We start from the raw sequence: 19,587 nt of genomic DNA, 5'->3' as shown, positions 1-19,587 counted from the left end.
AGAATTATACCACCCGTCGATAGTAGGAATGCGCGGCGGACCAGACGTCGATTCAACAGCGACCCTATTATGATTGGAAACGGAACGCGGTACATTGCAACTGTGCAGGAAAGACAACGACACGGAGGAATCTCGACTTGCATCACTAACACGAATAAGAGCAAGAACATCAGCTAAAGATCCAGCTTCATAAGAAACAACTCTCCAATACTGTGCGAATAAAATGTGTGCGAACGAAACGTCATAAAAAGCGAGAAACGCATTTCTGTGCCAACGATTGAAAATAACGACACAAAACCCACTACTGCCGGGAATAATCAATCAGATGAAGTATGTCTTTGGTCGCGCTGAGCTGGACGAAATGTCGACATTTCTACTACCGCCCCATCCGATTCATTCTGGTCACTTTCACGCAGACTAAACAGCACACGAGATGCCAACACACTGTGGAGGACAAGTTGCGGCCTGTCATGGTGCATCAGTTTTTTTATTCGTCAGACCATTCTATGTGAATTGCCACGCACAAGTCCATGATCTCGTCATACGATTCCTTCCCAAAATTAGCAAAGTTTATCGAATGAGATGCACCATGTAACTTACCGGCACCACACACATGATCAATATATGGGCTACAGAAACAGCTGGAAGAAGCGCTTGAGTACAGGACATATTAATCGAACAAAAGGTCACCGCACAAATTATGGCAGTCATATACCGCACTCCGCCCTGGAAGACGGCTCTCACAAGACGGCTGTCAGAATCTCTGTAATCTTGATATTTCTTGAATACCATTAAAGATATCAACACTAGGCGAATGGGGTTGAAAAATCGCGCTAAGATGGAACGGAAACGATACACTTACATAGTTCAAATGCCACGAGAAAGACATACTGAATTGCACTGCTGCGAGTCGCTTTAAAAGTGCACTTGCTTATGTGGGGATCTTCAAAAGCAAAGTTGTCGTCTACAACAAGGAAAGAAAGAAAAGGCAAACACACCTGAAGGGTTTGCATGTGCCACTAGATTACCGATGACTTGTGTGATACTGACAGCACACGCGATACAAATCTACTTCGCGATATCAACAGACGATGAGGATGAGCACGCACGACCAGACAAACGTACTGCTGCCAAGACCAGTAACACTGCCAAGAACTTGTTGTTCTGTTTCCAGAACGCATATGTACGAATGATCAAAAGACCTGCACAAGAAAGAAACAGATTCAGGCCCAGAAGACACCACAGATACGGAGCGAACCTTCGGCAGCTACAATGGTGATGATGTGAATTGCTGCAATGAAATCAGTAAAACGCTGGCTGCTCAAGATACTGATTACCATTTGAAGCCTGACCGAAGCGCGAGCACTGTATTCGATGTCTTTGAGTTCATACAATATCACAAAGTAAAAGACACTAACATTCTCGTTCGCTCGTGTAGCAGTGGCGGCTAGTCATTCGTCAATGTCACGCACCAGGAGATGTGGATAGCTGCTTGCCGTATGAAGTCATGCCAGCTGCTACAAAGGCCATGTAACGTGAAATTACAAAAAGAACACGAGTGATGTTCCAGCGCCTGTTCCACGTCCATCGAACCTTGCAATATTTGTCAAGACATGTTCGGACTCTATGAAGAAATACTCACCTCACGTTCGAGCGTTAAGAAATAGTCAAAAATCTATGGAGCATTAGGGTGATATCGTCCATAGCTTGTAGACCTACCAGAACTCCTAGACCGGCCACTGCACGTATTCCGGATGTGAATGGTATAAACCCCTGCATGAAGTTCTTCACGTACCGTTGCAATACTAGAGTAGTAGTTTGCAGTCAATAAACCTCGTCTGGAAGATGTATATATGGGAATCCTTACCTTCGCCGTCTGAATTCCTGTGTTGACTACGGGTGCGACCATTGCATGCTCGTACTAGACAAGGCTCCAGAACTTGCTTTTATATACTTACACGATTTATGTAAATTTGAATCTGATTTGTACCTTTTCATTCGCCGTGCGAGATGATTTAAGATTCAATCGAAACCAGGTCCTATCCACATCGTAAAGCTGATAGTGAGACTAAACCTCTCCAGCGGCGTAGCGGGAATTACGGACTTGCCCACAAGGGTGGATTTGAAACCCAGAGTCTAATCACATATTAGCATCAGGCAACGTGTGCGGGTCGAAATGTTGAAATCTCTCTCAGCGGTGACAGTTCACTCTACCCTTTGACGGTTACTATATGCAAGACGTTAATATTCTATGCAGAACAAGCTGTGAGCTTACAGGGACTGATTTTGACATCATACTCTTGGCGCATTTCAACTTTCATATCGATTATCTCACGCTTTCAGCAGCAATTAAGGTCGTGGCATAGCAGAACACTAGCAGCTCAATTATTTGCTATGAATACGGATACGATGAGCTTGATTGCTACAGAGGCCACTATATATTCAATTTGAGCAGAGGGCTTGGTGCTAGAAAACTTCACGTACCGATTAGGAGGGTTGAAAGAGAGCAGTTGGTCATTGTACGCTTAACAAGCAGATACTACTCGCTGCCATCATTAGCAGATCAGAATATTATTATCACATCGGCACTGATTTACAACACCCGTGACATAATGTCTGGCTTCCTCTGTTGTCAAAGTGTGTACCGTGATATTGCAACATCGTGATACTGCAGCTCATGTCTTGATGATATAAGAACACACATGCAATCGTATGTCATGTGTGTTTCAGAGTCAAGTTCCTCGTTTAACGCGTACTCTCGTTTGTGTGCGCGAGCATTTCGCCGTGCTAAGGAGTCGACTGATGCAGATACGACAGCGATCAGGTGAACCGATGAGAGAGGTGCTGAAATCTAGTGGCGCGACGGAAGTCAATGTACTTCGAGACATGTATGAATCCGAGTCTGTGGTCCCACCGCGGGTGAAAACAGGAATGGGGTGAAGCACGACGATTTTGTTGTACGCTGCGGGGAGGAAAGAAATTCATTGAGATTTGAGTTGATTAGGAAGTGATGGAGGGGGTTTGGATAGATACCGTGGACCGGGAGCGCATCGTCTGGACTCTGCCTGCGCGTGACGACGACAGCGTTAAGTTATGGGGGTTTTGTGAAAATTGTTTTGGTCAGTTTCAAGGGCGTCCAGGTATCCGCGAGGGGTTCCAGAGTCCTAGTCGAGGTTCGAGGCCCAGCCTCAGGCCTCGGGGTCCAGCTGCGATTTGTCAGCGGTTTACGTCTAGCCAATTAAAAATCGGATTAGTAGTAGGGCTTGACACAACTTGACATGGGTCATACCCTGGTGCTACCCACGGGTGAGTTGAAAAATAGGGTCATATCCGTACCTATACCGAAGTGGAATACGTACGGGTCTACCTGTGAGTGGTACCTGTGGATGTGCGTCGGGTCACCCATCCATGGGTACACAATATAATCTACCAATGAACGTATAGCAATAATAAAAAATTGGGCGACCACTACAAACACGTCGCTATGTATCAACATTGTCCCAATCTGAGTCATGGCGGCTACCAGCACTGCTCCCAGACGAGCTCTCACCTTTCCTTGTTTTCGTGCCTTGAAGCAACGTTTTAACCTTGTCCAGACAAATGTGTATTCCTCTCAAATCTAGCTTACTTACACGTAGTTCTGTCTGGCTATGTAGTAACTGATGTGATCAACTGGCTAGCAATGATGTCGGCATACATGTACAAGCACCTCACTTGCGAAGTCTATAAGGTTGTCACACAGCACGCGACACACTAGTTGGGTGTCGTGAGCTAATCTTGAGCGTCTTCACAGTGCGAAAATATATCCGTACATTCAGAAGAATTGGATAGAGGCGGACCCAAGAAAGATTTCACTGAAGAGCAATTTAGAAGAGGTAATGAAGATGCAGAGCAGGAAAATCAAATGAAGCGGCAGATGATGATCGTGCTTCGTGACAGCAACTCCCTTTTATCCACATTCTGATGGAACCATACCATGACTACAAACCTGATATATAATCAATCAAATGAAGTATGCCTTTGGTCGTGCTGAGCTGGACGAAATGTCGACATTTGTAATGTTGTCCCATCCGATTCATCCTGGTCACTTTCACGCAGACTAAACAGCACACGGGATGCCAACATACTGTGGAGGACAAGTTGTGGCCTGTCGGAACGCATCAGTGATTTTATCAGACCATCGTAAACGAATTGCCACGCACACGTCCATCATATCGTCATATGATACCTTCCCGAAATTAATAAAAATTGTCAAATCAAACGATGCAATATACAACTTACTGGCACCACAGACATGATCACTATATTGACCACAGAAACGACTGAAAAAGCGCTTCAACACGGGACATGTTGAATTGGAATAAGGGTCATCGCACAAATTGTGGCAGTCATATACCGCACTCCGCCCTGGAAGATGGCTCTCACTAGACGACTATTGCAATATCTGTAGTCTTGATATCTCTTAAATACAGTTAAAGACATCAGCACTAGATGAACGGAATTGAGAAGTCATGCTAAAATGGAATGGGGAATAAGATATCCTTACACAGTTCGAAGGCCATGAGAAAGCCATATTGAATGGCACTGCTGCGACCCGCTTCAAAAGTGCAGCTGCTTGTGGGGGGATCTTAGAAATTTCAATTGTCATCTACAATAAGGACAGAAAAATAAGGCAAACATACTTGAAGGTTTTGCGGGCGCTACTAGATTACCGACGACTTGTGTGATACTGACAGCACATGCGATACAAATCTACTTCGCGATATCAACAGACGATGAGGATGAGCACGCACGACCAGACAAACTTACTGCTGCCAAGACCAGTAACACTACCAAGAGCTTGTTGTTCTGTTTCCAGAACGCATATGTACGAATGATCAAAAGACCTGCACAAGAAAGAAACAGATTCAGGCCCAGAAGACACCACAGATACGGAGCGAACCTTCGGCAGCTACAATGGTGATGATGTGAATTGCTGCAATGAAATCAGTAAAACGCTGGCTGCTCAAGATACTGATCACCATTTGAAGCCGAACCGAAGCGCGAGCACTGTAGTTGATGTCCTTAAGTTCATACAACAACGCATAAGCAAAGGACACAAACATTCTCGTTCGATCGTGTAGCAATGGCGGCTAGTCATTCGTCAATGTCACGCGCCGAGAGTTGCGAGTAGCTGCTCACCGTATGAAGTCATGCCAGCTGCTACAAAGGCCATGTAACGTGAAATTACAAACAGAATGCGAGTGATGTTCCAGCGCCTGTTCCATGTCCATCGAACCTTGCAACAGTCGTCAAGAAGTGTTCGAACTCTATGAAGAAATGCTCACCTCAGGTTCGATCGTTAAGAAATAATCAAAAATCTATGGAGCATTAGAGGGGATATCATCATGGCTTGTAGACCTACCAGAACTCCTAGACCGGCCACTGCACGTATTCTGGATGTGAATGGCGTAAACCCCTGCATGAAGTTCACGTACCATTGCAATACTAGAGTAGTAGTTGCAGTCAATAAACCTTGTCTAGAAAATGAATATTTTGGAATTCTTACCTTCGCCGTCTGGATTCCTGTGTTGACTATGGGAGCGACCATTACAGGCTTGAGATAGATAAAATTCTAGATCTGCAGAACTCGCTCTTATACACTTCCATGATCATGATTGCATCTGGTTCGCCGCGACACCGTGCGAGATCGAATCACACTGCATGGGTGGTTCAGTCAAAATAGGTAGCAGGTTCTACCCGTGCCGTGAAACTGGTAGCGTCATATTTCCAATATAGCAAATGCGGAGTACCTGGACTACGCCATGCACAGCTGCTCGCTGGCAAAGGGTGAATTTGAAATTAAAAGACGAAAGAACATTTTGACGGCAGATGTACAACCTCACAGAGCCAGGCTCGGAATATTTGAATAAATGAGTGTGGCGATGCAAGTTCTCTAAGCAGGCCGGGCCGAGTAGAGAAAGTATTTGCAGTATTCAGGCTTATGGTTGAAGACTTTGCTTCATTCTCGTTCGGTACACGTAAAATTGTATTCATATCGTGCCGGCGTGCCAATCTCAGCCTGTTCCCTATCTATTGGTCACCAAGTGTGATTATGGTGCTGCCGTATTGTGCAAAGGTTGAGAAATGTATCACGTAGCTTAAGTTATTGTCTTTACCTTGAAGAGTCACTTCAGCATATTCCACAATTGGAACACGACGAAAGAGTGGATGGTACACGAGATTGATGGTGAGAGAAAATGAATAGGCGATAGTCAGAAGCTCTGGAGGCCCTCGACGAATGACTGTGACTGCCAAAGTGTACTTCAGTACTGAATTGATTGGCGAGCAATGAAAAGAGGTTTACACTGTCGCACAAGCAACATCATGTCGATGATCGACGTCAAGCAATGACGCAAAATATACCAGGTAGCTCTGGTTTATGTTCATGGTCAACGGGGAGTTTGTCGGAATCCCCTGAGAAACCATCGTTCGATGGGTAAAACTGCGAGGCGATGGATGCGAATGCGTCCATAGTACGAATAACAGTAAGTGGGTTGCACGAAGAGTGAAGAGCGAAGTTGGAGTGGTCTGTGAGAGTCAAAGGCGTATTGAATGGTAGTGGTTGGTGGTTAGTGTTTTAAAGTCATCAGATGAATGACCAATGCCATAATGTGGATCTGAATCCTTAATAAGAGTCCACAACTGTTCGATTAGTGGACCAGCGCAGCTCGATTCGGCAATTGCATCATTGAAATAGCGGAGCTAGCCGTTCGTGTCGAGATATCGAAATCTCTCTCGTTACTCCATTCTTTGGCGGTTACTATTTGATGCAAATGGACAAACGGTCGCACCCGTACACTGTGAGGAACTTAACTGTGAGCTGATTTTGGCAGCGAAATGCTAGCCATCATGCTCGTTGCGTTTCAACTCACGTGTTCATCGTCTCGTTACAGGTACATTCAATGATTATCAAGGTCAACGAACAGCTAAAGAAACCAATTTACTTCGTGCAGTCAACAGAGGGGTAATATCGATGTCATCACATACCGATTATATCTCACTTCATCCCAGGAGAGCATCTTGACGAACTAGTGTTTAGAGCCCGGTAGCGAGGGTGTTTTTGAAAACGATTGGATATATTAGAACGCACACGCTTATCCTCCAGATTTATAGTACAACGAGATTGAGAAACCTAGGTCGCATAGCATTGCAATCCTGGTGAACCGCTTAGCGGACAAAAAACTCAAATCAGGAAGCAGGAACACACCTTCAAGTGGCCGTTTTTGACCAGTGGTACAGATATGAATGCATGATAGTCAATGAGCTATAATCCGTAGCCCCCTCGAATGGCCTCTTTGTCGTAAGCCATGTATAACTTGAACCTTTGATCCAGATGACGTGTCGGTCAAGTGTGAGTGTCCCTGACCAGTATTCCAAATGGTATGTCACAATCAACACACTTCTTCTCCCGCTTACTACGTGCATTAGTATGTCGTAAGAGATAGAGGTTGAAAGAGATGGTCACTGCGCCCATGTCCCGGTGTCTTGACACGGATATTCTCCTGAATAGCACTATCACGCACTTGCCCGTGATCGTTTCGGTCGCCCAACGCGAAACCTTGCTAACTTGAAGTCGACCCACTTGGGTCCATAAGCCCATAATTCGATGTCGGAAGTACTGTAAGTATGGTTGTTTAGCCTGAGGTTCCCACCTTTCCGGCAACTTCACGTGACCTGCAACCGCCAGCAATTTTATCGAACTCGAAAAAAAATCAGAAGACAATTTCGATGGTTATCTCATAGCGATTTTGTGAGAGAGGCGGATAATTGGTCAATGGACGAAGTTATACATACAACACAGTCTAGAACACGTGTTCAAAGTACTCACGACGCGTTTCGCGTAGCTTAGTCATTTATTCAATGTCTTTTCCATTTCCACTTCTCCTTCGGAGGCCATTTTCTACAAGCTTCAGATGCTCCTACAGGACCAAAAAGATTCCTGAGGACATTGTCGCAAGCGCCCTCACGACACAGCCAACAAGACGCGGTCATTCCGAGGATACTCCAAGTATCGAGAACATCAAGCCCGAAGCTGAATCCCGAAGTGTCTTGATTCCGAAAGCTCCCAACAAACGCAAGCCGCGGAAAGTTAACATACCACTTCCAGTCAACAGAGTCGATCTTCCCCCGCGTTCACAATGGCGAAACTACTTTCCTTCTAGCGGCATGGCATTCAAAAGTCGTATTTCCATCGCTAACCCCGAGACGGCGGCACTGGTTGCAGATTCATTCGTCCCTAGCGGTTCGAGAGATAAAGTAATTGTAGAAGCGTATCCCGGTGAGTATACCGATACTTAAACTCCAATTCTCTTGGTATTTACAGGACTCACAAAGGTCCTGGTGTATTAACTCGCGCGTTGATGCAGTTGCCGAAGGAACGAATCCGAAAAATTATTGTGCTTGAAGACGTAGAAAAGTACCTCGACTTTTTGCATGTAAGAAATGAGCCTTACAGAGTTTGATCATACTAATATTCTTCAACAGCCACTGCAGGAAGCAGACCCCAGAGTACAGATTTTGCCAATGAACGGCTTCTCGTGGGACACATATCATCAGCTAGACGTCCAAGGCTTCCTGGATGGTGTTGAGAATGTTCCATGGAATCAGCCAAATCCATATCTACACTTTATATCGCATCTTCCTATGGATGTCCTAGGCGAGCAGCTCTTAGCACAACTATTGCGTTGTGCACCAGAACAGTCCTGGTTGTTCAAACATGGTCGTATTTCAATGAGTTATCTAATGCACGACTGGGTATGGGATGTAGGTGATCATTCCGCAGACTAGCTATCCCTATCTGACACAAGTAATAGCGTATCTCCGCGTCTACTGAGGATCCAGCTCGATGCAAGCTGAGCGTCATCGCACAAGCCGTTTCTGAGTTTAAATATACCATTGACCCACAGTTGCTGGTGCCATATAATAACCATTTCTATCCTGATGCTACGAACCCTGCACATTCCTCGAAGACTGAAAACAGGCGCAGAGGTACACCGTTCATAGCAGGTACATTCAGACCATTGGAACATCAGGTGCGTGCCATTTTTCCTGCAATTTAACTTACTGACGTCGTGTGCAGATCATTCAACCAGGCATGCTGGATAAATGGGATTACTGCCTACGAAAACTTTTTGTGCTGAAGTCTACCTCTCTCAAGGACGCCGTTGGGTATGATCAGAGTTCACTTTGAATCATGAAAAAAAATTGTGACCTTCCTCTAGTCATCTAGCACCTGGATCAGACGTTCTGAAGTCCTACCTCGCGGGCGATGATGTTCCACCCGAACAGAGGACTGACATGAAGAAGATCATCAAGAAAATGAGTGGAGAGGACTGGGCTGCTCTCGTCGGCGCCTTTGACCGGTGGCCATTTGCACCTGAGGTATATTTTTAAATCTTGACCTCGGCACTGGCTAATATGTAATTTCACTGCAGGAACTCTTGATCACGGATTCTTTCAGCAGAGACGACCGTATATAGCGTTTAGTATGACGTGGCTCTTCTACTGGATACATCAGTCGACGAGGGGTCATGCTGGCGGGTGTATCTTATTTCTAAGAACCCGTCATGTGTTATGGTGTGCAGATATCCTCGCTCGGATAGCGCGCTCATGCATGTCAGACGCTCTCCTTGCTCTTTCCATGTCACAGAAGGAGCCAATCTGGCAATTCGATATATTTGCTCTTCATAGATGCTCACACCGCCCGACCTGTCAACACAATAATGGTAGGTATCATCGACTGGATGATGAGAAAGTCCACATTTCGACAAAAATCTGACTTCGTCAAACGTGGTAGATTCGTTGGGACAAATGGTTTGTCAACCATAGTGGCTAAACTTGGGTCGAGCGTTGAAACGTTGATAACGTAAACCTAAACTTCAAAGCAGGATTATGGATATTCAAGGCTTGAACAAGACAGCACTGTGTACTTACTTACAAACTAGTATACATGTCATAAAGTGAGAAAACATAGCCCAAGGTCGAAATATTGATTGAGGTGCGGGCGACAACCTAGCTCTTCTTCTCCTCTGATAGAGCCCACATATAGTAAACACCAAGACTTCGATACGGCGCCCAAGATGCGGTTAAACCTTCCATTTCTGCCGGAGTAAGAAACACCCCTCTTCGGAAAGCCTTGATGAGAAACTGTACACGAGAAAAATTCAAGTGACATACTTGATCTTCTTTCCTTCTAGCCTTGATTTTAAATTTGCAACGCTCAGGCCTTCAGGAAGTGGCTCTGGGTTCATCGCATCTGCCTCAAGGGTCTTGTCAATCGAGGGAGTGAACGGTTCAGGAAGCCCAGGGATCGAATTAATTGAAGCGGAAACCTGCGTTTGTAATTCAGATGATGTCGACAGCACCCCATTATCTGCTTCTACATCTCCTGTCAATTGAGAACCAGGAGTTGTTTTCGGTGCAGGCGTCGTAGGCGGTGGTCCCATCGCACCGGTACTTTCCACTTTTGTTTTATCATTATCGGGTTCGCCACCGCTCAGTTTATGCGGTGAAATTGTAAAGGTGTGCTTAGACGAGTGACGCGAGAGAAACCAGCGCAACATTCCTCTCTGGATACCGAGGTCACCTACTGGGAGGATATTTGGACGACGGAGGGAGAAGATTGCAAACATGTCAACTGTGCTGAAATGATGAGATGTTCTTGGACGAGAAGTAACGTAATACTCACCAGTCCACTTGGGGACAAGCAAGATGTTAATGAAGCACAGATATTATGATTGAGACTACATACCCTTCCAATCCCTCGCACTTCTATAAGCATTTCAGCAAGGCTTTCATCGTCTGCAGCAAGCAGCTTTATTGTCGAAAGCCTTTCATCTGCGAATCGCGCAGCAAGGTCTTTTACTGGCAAAAAATTATAACTTAAACTCAGCCTACAGAAGTTACCAGCGAATTGATAATGACACTGACCATACTCGGCTTTGCGCGTGCTAAGACCAGCAGACTTGAGTGTTAGGATATCCGTATTGGCAACTTGATAAGGGGTAGGGAAGAAAGATGTCGGACATTTTGATGCACTTCGTGATGACTCCATCATTAACACCGCGCAAGGACTAATGCAGGCAGGTTTAGACTCACGAGTAATCTGCCACTTTTTCGGGTAATGAGGGGTCATACAACCGAGTGAACCTATGGATGATCGATCGCGCTGCCAGCCATGAGATTTGTTGGGCACTGCAAAGTCATACACTTGATTTAGTGTCCTCGCTTATGCAGAGGATATTCCTCACAGAATTGATTCTGCAAGCGCCCTACAGATACATTAGCATTCTATGTCACTTAGTCGAAAATATCACGCTCACCGGAACGGGTGGACCTGTTCAAGGAGCTCAAAAGGCTTACATTTGAGCTTTGCGAATATATCTTCAAAGCGGTGATCAGCACGAATAAGATGCGCTTTAGCTTCCTCAAACGAAAATGTCAACACTGCAGGAATCGAAATTGTCTCCTCGGACTCGTTCTGCAAGGGAGATGGCGGTGGTGGTATAAATGCACCCGATGGGAGCGGTGTCGCAGCACTTTCATCGGAAGACTTTGTTTTCTTTGCGCGAGGCGTCTTCTTGGCTGCTGCGGGTTCTTCAGCGGCTTTTCGCTTGCTGGACTTGCCTACTGCGGGCGGCAGTGATACCGCTGCCGTTGTCTTGTTGTTTCCTCCCGCTGGAGCAAGTGACCGAGTGGCTGACCGTGTTACAGGCATGGTAAATCTAAGCTTAGATCGTGCAGAAAACCCAAGTCCAAAGAATGCAAATCTCATGCACAACTTGCAATGACAAAGTTCAAACCGGTTCGCTGAACCTTCAAGTTCCCGGCATATGTACTATGTGATAAGCGAATACGGCTAATCGCGTCGCATCACACCGGACCCGAGACCTATATGTTCCCTTTTCGGGTATGGTCAGAGTCAGATGCCGGCACAGCTGTCAGGCCCCGCAGTTCTTCCAGGAGTTCCGGTTTATCTCAACTGGTCCTCTCATATCCATACCAACCTCCAAGTTATAACTTTTCGCTGAACAATGACGAGTGCGTACACCAAGCTCAATGAATGCTCACACTGACGCTCATATCTATCATCAGAATTCATCGTCTCTCTTGAGGCCCACGCAGACTACGAGGCTACCAAGCGAGACATCGAGAAACAAGGTAAGCTTCTCAAGTCAGCGCATCGTCTTCGGACCTTTGACAAACCCTCGACAGGTGGAACTATCGTTGATGACTCTGCAAAGATTCTTGGGGTTTGTTGTTCGGGCTCAAGGTTTCTCCAGTGGTTGACATGCTTCTCTCATGTAGATGCTCACCGTCGAGATGTCTGACGAAGGTGCTTTGTCACTGAAATCACTCAATAGCGATGTAATTTCAGTCGGTGCGCGTTCTCTGTTTTAATCAATGACGGGACTGTGCTCACTGATTGTTTATCTCAGAACCTGACCAAGAGGTTTCGATCCAGGCAGCCTGATAGCAGTGACATATGCGACATAGGCAGGACGTAGTAGTTTGTTGTATGATATGAATGAGTGGAGATAGACCTGTACAAATCATTATTTGAGTATGTGGAACAACTACTTACTAGAACGATTGCTGCGGAGGAGTGATCTGATAAGTTTCGCAGCTTAACTTTCGCTGAATGATCTAAGCGACTTCTCGAAGTCCTAATAATAGACTTAGCGTCCAACCTGAGCTGAGGCATTATCTAATGCATAAATTGCGGGAATGGTAAATAAATCGGGAATGGTAAAATAAGTTCCTGCCATGACGAGCGATGAGAAAATGAATGACAAATAGCTACGTGGTTAACGAGAGTGCGATGCGAAGAAGGGTATAGTAAGTCCAGACGATTATCGGTCGAAAACGGAAAAAGCAGGCGGAAAGGGAGCTGCAAAAGGACCAACTTCAACCGGAAAATCGTGACATGTCGTAACGAGAAGGATAGCGAAAATGACTACAGAGCAATGGAATCGGCATCCCTGGGAACATCCGCAGAAGGCTTGTGGACTTGGAGGTCGATGGAAGTTGCACCCTCGGTCGACGCAGGGGAACTAACTTTGAGCTCTGGGAGAACAGGAGGGTCACTCGATATCCCGTGTCGTGCCTCCTCCTCGCCAGTTTCGCTGGAGTACGTGGACGAGGCGCGCGGCGCATCAACGGAAGGCTTAGGCGTAGCAGCAACTGTAGTAGTCCTCGATGCAGTGGGCGCAAGATTTGCCCCTGGGCCAACTACAATAGTTGCAGGAGGCGGGTCAGGGAAGTCCCATGGACGAGGAACCATCGCCGCTGGCATGATCCTGATACACAATTAGTAATCACTTTTGTACTAGATACTAAAAACATACCAGGTAGCGCAGCAGACAACTCCCTTACCGTGATCGGCAGCCTTTATCATATGCCACTCGGTTTGCACGAACTGAGCAATATAGCGAATGAACGGCAATACTTCGCGGATGCCGGGGCTGAGCACCGACAATGCAGTCAGCAGATTGAGCAAAGTAGTACCTGGCGAGGCAGCTGCAGCTAGGAGCTCAATTGTGGGAGGCGGCATGCAGACCTCAAAACCCCACCAGTCTAAAATAAATCGATTAGAATCTGAATGATACTCCGTGAAATGAAAGTACGCACACGTCAAAACAGAAATACGATCTGTGGGAACGACAACGCCCTTATGATCTGGAAGAACTGCCTTGCTCGTTGCATAACCAAGCGCAAGTAACTGGGGAGTTATTTGTTGGAGACCATCAATGATAGCTTCGGCGCTAGGGACGGCACCTGCCAACAGTCCTGGCGATGACGCTGGCGCGCCGAAACCCAGATCTGGGGCAGTAATAAGGTTAACGAGGTGCACGTTGGACAACGCGTCGGATAACGCAGTCGTTGTTGCAGTAGCGACCGAGCCAAGCTGTACAAAGTGTTGCTCGTGGACTTCCTTGTCGACCGCGTCAAAACATACTGCATGGATTGGCCCAGTGTTGGCAGATCCCGTATCTGCTGATGATGCAGACATTGAGTGCAGGTGGTCCATGATCTTTCTAGCAGATTTTGGCTCGAGAAGCTGCGCTTTGACACGCGTTAGGTCAGATTTAGAAAGTGGTTTCGACCTCTTTGCTCTGCCGTCCACCATTTCATGATCCCCCACGATGACGGAACGAACTATGGCTGCGGTATCCCTGGCACGCCTATCAGAGGCCTTGGACTGCAGTACACGAACGGTGAACGCCTTGCTAACACGTGATTTCTTCTCTTTCTCATGAGCCTTGGATTGTTGTGTGTGAATGGGTTCGGAGTGCTGGGAAATTTTGCGCTCCGGCTGAGGAAGTTTCGACTCGGAGCGCAAGAAGGAAAATGAACGAAAGGAGAAACGATTAAAGTCCTTCCCGGTTTTAGCGTTGGGATAAGGATTTACACCCGGCACCCCCAGGCTCGCATTGCCTGCGCTTTCAGCGGCAGGACTTCGCCCTGGGCTAGGGGGTACTAGAAGCGACTGCTCAGATGACTGTGGCAAGGTCATAGATGCTGGCTGCACAGGCGTGAGCGACAGGTTGGCTACTTGAGGAGAACCCGTATTTGAGGGTACTCCATATGCGTCTGTGTGGGAGGATTTAGAGGGAGATGAATGCAACGAAGAAGACGAGTTGGCTGAATGAATCGAAGCAACATCTGCGGCGGGAGATGCGTCTGGCACCGGAGCCGTAGGGTCAACTTCAAGAACCGCCTTCTCGACCTTAGCTGGCTCTGTAGCGGTCGAGACCGAAACATGAACGCCAGTGGATTTGAGGAAGGTCAACATCGCAATGAACTCACGCTACAAGAGAATGTGGAGGGGGGAGAAAAAAAACTCAACGAAAAATCAAGCCGAGAGTGAGAGTAAGACCCTGTGTCACGTAACTTTAAGTAGGTGAACAGAGCATGGCCAAGCTTCTGCGTGAGAACGGGGGACGAGGCTTGAATTACTTTGCTCACTCAGAATAGGACTTACAATGGTTGTACCGGAAGGCACTTGGCCAGCCACCTGAAGGCAACAGCCATGACAAGCTTGAGAAGTCTATGCGGGGGAAGTTCTCAGGATGAACGCATTCCCACATCAAGAACAACAGGATCGACAGACGAGTAGCGTATAAATAGTAATTCGACCTCTCAAAGGGGGGTCAATGTCTAATAGCCTAATAGTACTTATGATGATCCGACATGGCCATATACAGCCTCTACCTAACTTTAGATGCATGACCGCACCATGCGATGCCTGGTTAAAGACATCTTCGACCGGTAGTAGCGCAGTGGCAACCCTATGACACAGATTCAGCCACTGCACTGGCAGGGTAGGGTAAGATGAACCTGGCTACACAACCCAAACAGCCTTCCGAGTACTTGTCAATTTGAGATTCAACGTTAACTTCGGTAGCGATCGTTAACGAAGAGGGCCTACTGGATATAGGATCAGGTTAAAGACCCTAATGGAGACAGCAATAACAAGATACCTTCATTGATATCCAACATAAGAATAAAACTTTCAGCTGAGCCAATCCCTTCTACATCATCACTAGAATGTCGAGATTCGATAGACCACATTGTATGCTACAGTTCGTGGTGCGTGGCCACCTGAGAGCAGGAGTGATTTTGAGCCTTGACACTCCGACATCCTGCTCAACTGTCATGTCGAATGGGTGGCCATTTCGTCAAATCAAATGGCTTGAAGAGGGTGCACTTGACTTCATATCCAGAAACCCGCCTTGTATGCCGTTTAGTTTGTGGTGTGAAGGTGTAACAGGGGAAGTCGTTCGGTATACCTAAAGAACAATTTCTTATTGGTCGACTACCTGCTGAAGTAAGCATTCCGACCGTGGGAGCCAATTCCACTGCTGTCGCTGTTCGTTCCGCATCGTCAGAGCCAGCATCGAGCCCATTTTCTCCTCTGACCGTCATGTCGCTCGGTATTTTAAGAGCTCCAGGTGAATATATGTGTTTTGTTGTAACTAAATATAATTCATGAGCCTCCTTGTGCAGTTGCTAGTGCCCATAAGGCAGCAGCACTCAGACCTGCTCTCGCGATTTATGGTATGTTCCATCAGTTAATTCCTTGCGAACTCTTTCTTTAGCCTTTCTGGTACAGCTGCTCGTTCTGTGCACACGTCGAAATCTGCACAAGCACCCGAAACTACACCCACACCTACTTCGGTCTCCTCTGGTTCTGAGCCTATCACCACATTAGCGATGCACGGCTCAAATCAACTCAGTCTCGAGCAGCCCCAAAATAAGGCTGGTGAGTATACCTCATGCACTTCCCACTGAGCCGGCTTAATTGGATTATAGAGTACGTCCTGTCGACATTAGACAAAGTTGTCAACTGGGCACGCCAAGGCTCGATATGGCCCATGACTTTCGGTCTTGCATGTTGTGCTGTCGAAATGATGCACATGGCTGCTGCTCGCTATGACCAAGATCGTCTTGGTGTCGTTTTCCGTGCCTCTCCGCGTCAATCTGACGTTATGATTGTTGCCGGTACCCTCACAAACAAAATGGCTCCGGCTCTTCGTAAGGTCTATGACCAAATGCCCGAGCCAAGATGGGTTGTGTCCATGGGATCTTGCGCAAATGGTGGCGGCTACTACCACTACTCATACGCTGTTGTCCGTGGCTGTGATCGTAAGCATTGTTACATTCTGGTCCAACGGCTGCCCAGTTAACATTTGTCTCGTAGGGATTGTGCCCGTGGATATCTACGTCCCTGGTTGCCCACCGACTGCTGAAGCATTGCTTTATGGTATGTTGCAGCTTCAGCGCAAAATGAGAAGAAACAGGAAGAGTGTGCTTTGGTAAAAAAAATTCGTTTATTTGTCATGGATTATGCTAATGATTGCATTCCAGGTACCGCAAATAAGATGCTCTGCACGAGCCTGGCTTAGCGACAGCGTACATAAATTAGCATTTCCGTTGACATGTCTCGTATATCACTCACGGCTGGCGTGCATCCTTTCCTTTCCTTGCCCACACTTTGTGAAGGAGACCCCGTAGTATGCAGGTACCATGTGTCAGCTTCAGCGCAGCAAGGAAGTCAGAGTGACAAACGTAAGCCAAAGCACCACGCTTTGTTTTCCGACCTTTCTGGAGCGAGAAACACTGTCCTGCGAGCACGTCCTTCAGCTTCTGCTAGATGCAGGTTATGTTGGTCATATTCCGCAGGGCGGACATCCACCACTGTGATATTTGCATGGGGTGCACAACTGCGATCAAGCTTTTGCGTATACACAAGTGGGCAACTGTGAATGATCTACTCATTGGCGGCGTCCTGTGACGGTTCACGGCCAACACGAAGCGCACCTCAGCCCTTAATAAATGTGAAATGTGACGACTTGTCTCGCCTGCATAATTGGAAAAGCGCGCCGTGCTATGTTAGTAACATGCAACGATTGCAAATTGTGCATGTGAGTGTTTAAACGTTTACTTATCGCACCCGGCCCGTCACATTCCACTATCAGGTGCTTGTATCTCATTTGAGACTCAGATCGTCCTAACTTTTCTCGAGAGAGAGCATGCACCTTTTGCACACTACAACCAAGAAATTAGAGGAATTTGTAAATCCTCCAGACTATGCGATCCTCTCACATCGGTGGCGCGAGGAAGAAGTTCTATTCGCAGATATCCATCAGGAGCATGCGAAAGGCATGAAGGGCTATGCCAAAGTAGAGGGATGCTGCGAACAAGCGCAGCGTGATGGGTATCAATACATCTGGATTGATACCTGCTGCATCGACAAAAATAGCAGCGCGGCGCTCGCAGAAGCAATCAACTCTATGTTCAAGTGGTATGAAGACGCCCAGATATGCTACGTCTATCTAGACGATGTTACCGACAACGGAGACTCGGAGACCGAATCTGCATTTGCGAAAAGCGAATGGTTCACCAGGGGATGGACTTTACAAGAACTCCTCGCGCCCACGAGCTTGTTTTTTTTCGATAGCCGCTGGAGGGAGATTGGGAGCAAGAACAGCTTAGCTGGGCTTCTCTCGTCCATTACGAGAGTGCATGTCGACGTATTGACTCGCGTAAACGCCGGGTCAGACAAATTGGCAGCGAGCAGAGATTCCTTCAGCGTTGCAACCAAAATGTCATGGGCTGCCGGGAGGAAGACAACCAGACCAGAAGATAGAGCCTACTCCCTCATGGGAATATTCAGGGTCCACATGCCTGTTATCTACGGAGAGGGGGAGAAAAAGGCTTTCTTTAGGCTGCAACTAGAGATTATGCGTACTTCGCATGACCAGAGCATATTTGCATGGAGCAATCCTAGCGCAGGTGGTTACAAAAATGGGACTTGGCCCTTCGCCCTATACCCTGATTGCTTTGCCAAGTCAGGCAATGTGGAAGACGTGCCCTCCGACGAATGGATACGTTACAGTCAATTCATTGGCCTAGATGTCCCCAGGCTTGACTTCGCCGCCACCAACGACGGCTTGGATATAAGCCTCCCCTTACGACCTCTCGTGAATGAATCAGACGAATTCATCGCTCTCCTGAGCTGCCGACGTCGCATAAGCGACCGAGAGTACCGCAACGTCGGTATTCGTTTACGGCGCTCTGTGGCCAATGCCGAACGTTACGAAAGGATAGATGCTCATACCCTCGAAGACATCGTTGACACTCACAAGGAGTTCAAAATCAAACGAATACATATCTCGTACCCGTTACTATCAGATTCATTCAATGGCACATTCTTTAGCAACTCAACTTCGCTCTTCATCCGACACGTCGGGGTAGAAGAGCATGGCTTCTCCGTAATCGATATGGAGACGGACCCCTCATGCGACCTGCAGATTCACGATAGTGATATTGTCCTGCTAATGAGAAGACCGATACTACCACCAAAACCCGTACAAAATCTCAAATGTCCACATCATCTACCTTGGAATATGGATTCTTCATGGTTAGCATCGTTCACCTACCACGACTCAACAACGAAAGAACAGTTCGTCGTCACTGTGGGGATATCCTGGGTAAAGGATGGGGGCCCTTGGCTCCGAATTACCTCAGAGAAGCCTCCTGCTGATCAACTCAGTCAGCTCAAGATCGACTGGACTTCTTCCCTGCTCAAAGCAGGCAAGAAAGTGACAGCGTCCGTGAAGAACGGTGGCCATGCTTCTGTTGGAAAGAAACGCTCGATCGTGTTCGACCGGTATTCAGTCACTATCACAGTCTATGGTGACCTGTGACTCGAAAACCGAGGGGAGGTTTGGATGGTCGGCGAGATATGGTCACTCGTGCGAATCTCAGCACTGGTGACGAAAAGGTGATGGGTTGTGAAGCGGTGAATCTAAGATCACCCTTGAGGGTAGTTTTTAGTATGTGGGTCCAGGTTAGACCTCATGCACTCGCGTAGACGACTCTTATCATAGGGTTCCTACGTACTTAGTATGAGTCTAGCAGCCATATGAGATTCGATTGGGCCAAACGCGGTAAAGCAGTGGTATTAGGTAGCTCGATACTGGGACGAAGTTGGTTTTTCAATTCAAATTTTGGTCCTTGGCAGAGTGAAGAGATGGAAAT

At 47.0% G+C, this 19,587-nt stretch overlaps 8 protein-coding genes across 8 annotated transcripts; 4 read left to right on the top strand and 4 right to left on the bottom strand.

Annotated features, from left to right (window-relative positions):
• Positions 1–446: 446 nt before the first annotated feature.
• EDB93DRAFT_1331694 (uncharacterized protein) lies at positions 447–2,297 on the bottom strand (the record flags this gene model as incomplete). The annotated part of the gene is made up of 17 exons (XM_041455219.1): positions 2,276–2,297; positions 1,991–2,227; positions 1,868–1,931; positions 1,796–1,805; positions 1,720–1,739; positions 1,643–1,675; positions 1,473–1,593; positions 1,419–1,447; positions 1,338–1,365; positions 1,259–1,291; positions 1,126–1,202; positions 999–1,068; positions 863–943; positions 696–806; positions 601–641; positions 525–550; positions 447–465 (listed from the first exon to the last, which is right to left on the bottom strand). Coding segments are annotated over exons 3-17 (741 nt in total), but the record flags the coding sequence as incomplete, so codon positions are not given.
• Positions 2,298–3,878: 1,581 nt separating this feature from the next.
• Positions 3,879–5,766, bottom strand: EDB93DRAFT_906032 (uncharacterized protein). Its single transcript, XM_041457890.1, has 15 exons — positions 5,549–5,766; positions 5,478–5,487; positions 5,405–5,424; positions 5,328–5,360; positions 5,182–5,278; positions 5,104–5,132; positions 5,022–5,049; positions 4,943–4,975; positions 4,810–4,886; positions 4,683–4,752; positions 4,547–4,627; positions 4,377–4,487; positions 4,282–4,322; positions 4,203–4,228; positions 3,879–4,147 (listed from the first exon to the last, which is right to left on the bottom strand). Exons 1-15 carry the CDS (start codon positions 5,588–5,590, stop codon positions 4,000–4,002), a joined length of 846 nt encoding a protein of 281 aa, XP_041302751.1. The 5' UTR covers positions 5,591–5,766; the 3' UTR covers positions 3,879–3,999.
• Positions 5,767–7,902: 2,136 nt separating this feature from the next.
• On the top strand, positions 7,903–9,521 carry EDB93DRAFT_1255221 (S-adenosyl-L-methionine-dependent methyltransferase; the record flags this gene model as incomplete). The annotated part of the gene is made up of 7 exons (XM_041453744.1): positions 7,903–8,320; positions 8,377–8,477; positions 8,527–8,805; positions 8,856–9,074; positions 9,122–9,210; positions 9,264–9,423; positions 9,477–9,521. 7 exons carry the CDS (start codon positions 7,903–7,905, stop codon positions 9,519–9,521), a joined length of 1,311 nt encoding a protein of 436 aa, XP_041302750.1.
• A 532-nt stretch (positions 9,522–10,053) lies between these two features.
• On the bottom strand, positions 10,054–11,758 carry EDB93DRAFT_1255220 (DNA glycosylase; the record flags this gene model as incomplete). Its single annotated transcript, XM_041453743.1, has 8 exons — positions 10,054–10,165; positions 10,219–10,678; positions 10,730–10,736; positions 10,793–10,905; positions 10,972–11,078; positions 11,140–11,235; positions 11,292–11,312; positions 11,364–11,758. 8 exons carry the CDS (start codon positions 11,756–11,758, stop codon positions 10,054–10,056), a joined length of 1,311 nt encoding a protein of 436 aa, XP_041302749.1.
• Positions 11,759–12,871: 1,113 nt separating this feature from the next.
• Positions 12,872–15,125, bottom strand: EDB93DRAFT_906025 (uncharacterized protein). Its single transcript, XM_041457889.1, has 3 exons — positions 13,672–15,125; positions 13,389–13,617; positions 12,872–13,340 (listed from the first exon to the last, which is right to left on the bottom strand). Exons 1-3 carry the CDS (start codon positions 14,834–14,836, stop codon positions 12,998–13,000), a joined length of 1,737 nt encoding a protein of 578 aa, XP_041302748.1. The 5' UTR covers positions 14,837–15,125; the 3' UTR covers positions 12,872–12,997.
• An 842-nt stretch (positions 15,126–15,967) lies between these two features.
• EDB93DRAFT_1243004 (ndufs7, NADH:ubiquinone oxidoreductase 20 kd subunit) lies at positions 15,968–16,863 on the top strand (the record flags this gene model as incomplete). The annotated part of the gene is made up of 5 exons (XM_041452091.1): positions 15,968–15,995; positions 16,051–16,101; positions 16,157–16,306; positions 16,357–16,689; positions 16,745–16,863. 5 exons carry the CDS (start codon positions 15,968–15,970, stop codon positions 16,861–16,863), a joined length of 681 nt encoding a protein of 226 aa, XP_041302747.1.
• Positions 16,831–17,419, top strand: EDB93DRAFT_906497 (uncharacterized protein). The gene is made up of 2 exons (XM_041457892.1): positions 16,831–16,859; positions 16,912–17,419. Exon 2 carries the CDS (start codon positions 16,983–16,985, stop codon positions 17,307–17,309), a length of 327 nt encoding a protein of 108 aa, XP_041302746.1. The 5' UTR covers positions 16,831–16,859; positions 16,912–16,982; the 3' UTR covers positions 17,310–17,419.
• On the top strand, positions 17,224–19,586 carry EDB93DRAFT_906541 (heterokaryon incompatibility protein-domain-containing protein). Its single transcript, XM_041457893.1, has 3 exons — positions 17,224–17,468; positions 17,523–19,037; positions 19,100–19,586. Exons 2-3 carry the CDS (start codon positions 17,577–17,579, stop codon positions 19,244–19,246), a joined length of 1,608 nt encoding a protein of 535 aa, XP_041302745.1. The 5' UTR covers positions 17,224–17,468; positions 17,523–17,576; the 3' UTR covers positions 19,247–19,586.
• Position 19,587: the final 1 nt, after the last annotated feature.

The sequence above is a fragment of the Suillus bovinus genome (genome assembly GCF_016758785.1).
Source record: "Suillus bovinus strain UH-Sbo-P2 chromosome Unknown EDB93scaffold_88, whole genome shotgun sequence".
Classification (NCBI taxonomy): Eukaryota; Fungi; Basidiomycota; class Agaricomycetes; order Boletales; family Suillaceae; genus Suillus; species Suillus bovinus.
The sequence above is the reverse complement of the archived record's forward strand: the minus strand, read 5'-3'. Positions and strand labels throughout refer to the sequence as shown.

Bases quoted from the DNA above. Each gene is read 5' to 3' on its own strand.
- EDB93DRAFT_906032 (XM_041457890.1), bottom strand. From the start codon at position 5,590: ATGGTCGCTCCCATAGTCAACACAGGAATCCAGACGGCGAAG. The intron at 5,279-5,327 runs GTGAGCATTTCT...GACTGTTGCAAG, and splicing joins TCTTAACGATCGAACCTGAG to GTTCGATGGACATGGAACAG. The intron at 4,229-4,281 runs GTAAGTTGTATA...AATTTCGGGAAG, and splicing joins TGATCATGTCTGTGGTGCCA to GTATCATATGACGATATGAT.
- EDB93DRAFT_906025 (XM_041457889.1), bottom strand. From the start codon at position 14,836: ATGTTGACCTTCCTCAAATCCACTGGCGTTCATGTTTCGGTCTCGACC. The intron at 13,618-13,671 runs GTGCGTACTTTC...GATTTATTTTAG, and splicing joins TCGTATTTCTGTTTTGACGT to ACTGGTGGGGTTTTGAGGTC. The intron at 13,341-13,388 runs GTATGTTTTTAG...ATTGTGTATCAG, and splicing joins GTTGTCTGCTGCGCTACCTG to GATCATGCCAGCGGCGATGG.
- EDB93DRAFT_906497 (XM_041457892.1), top strand. From the start codon at position 16,983: ATGTCTCGTATATCACTCACGGCTGGCGTGCATCCTTTCCTTTCCTTG.
- EDB93DRAFT_906541 (XM_041457893.1), top strand. From the start codon at position 17,577: ATGCACCTTTTGCACACTACAACCAAGAAATTAGAGGAATTTGTAAAT. The intron at 19,038-19,099 runs GTAAAGGATGGG...TGATCAACTCAG, and splicing joins TCACTGTGGGGATATCCTGG to TCAGCTCAAGATCGACTGGA.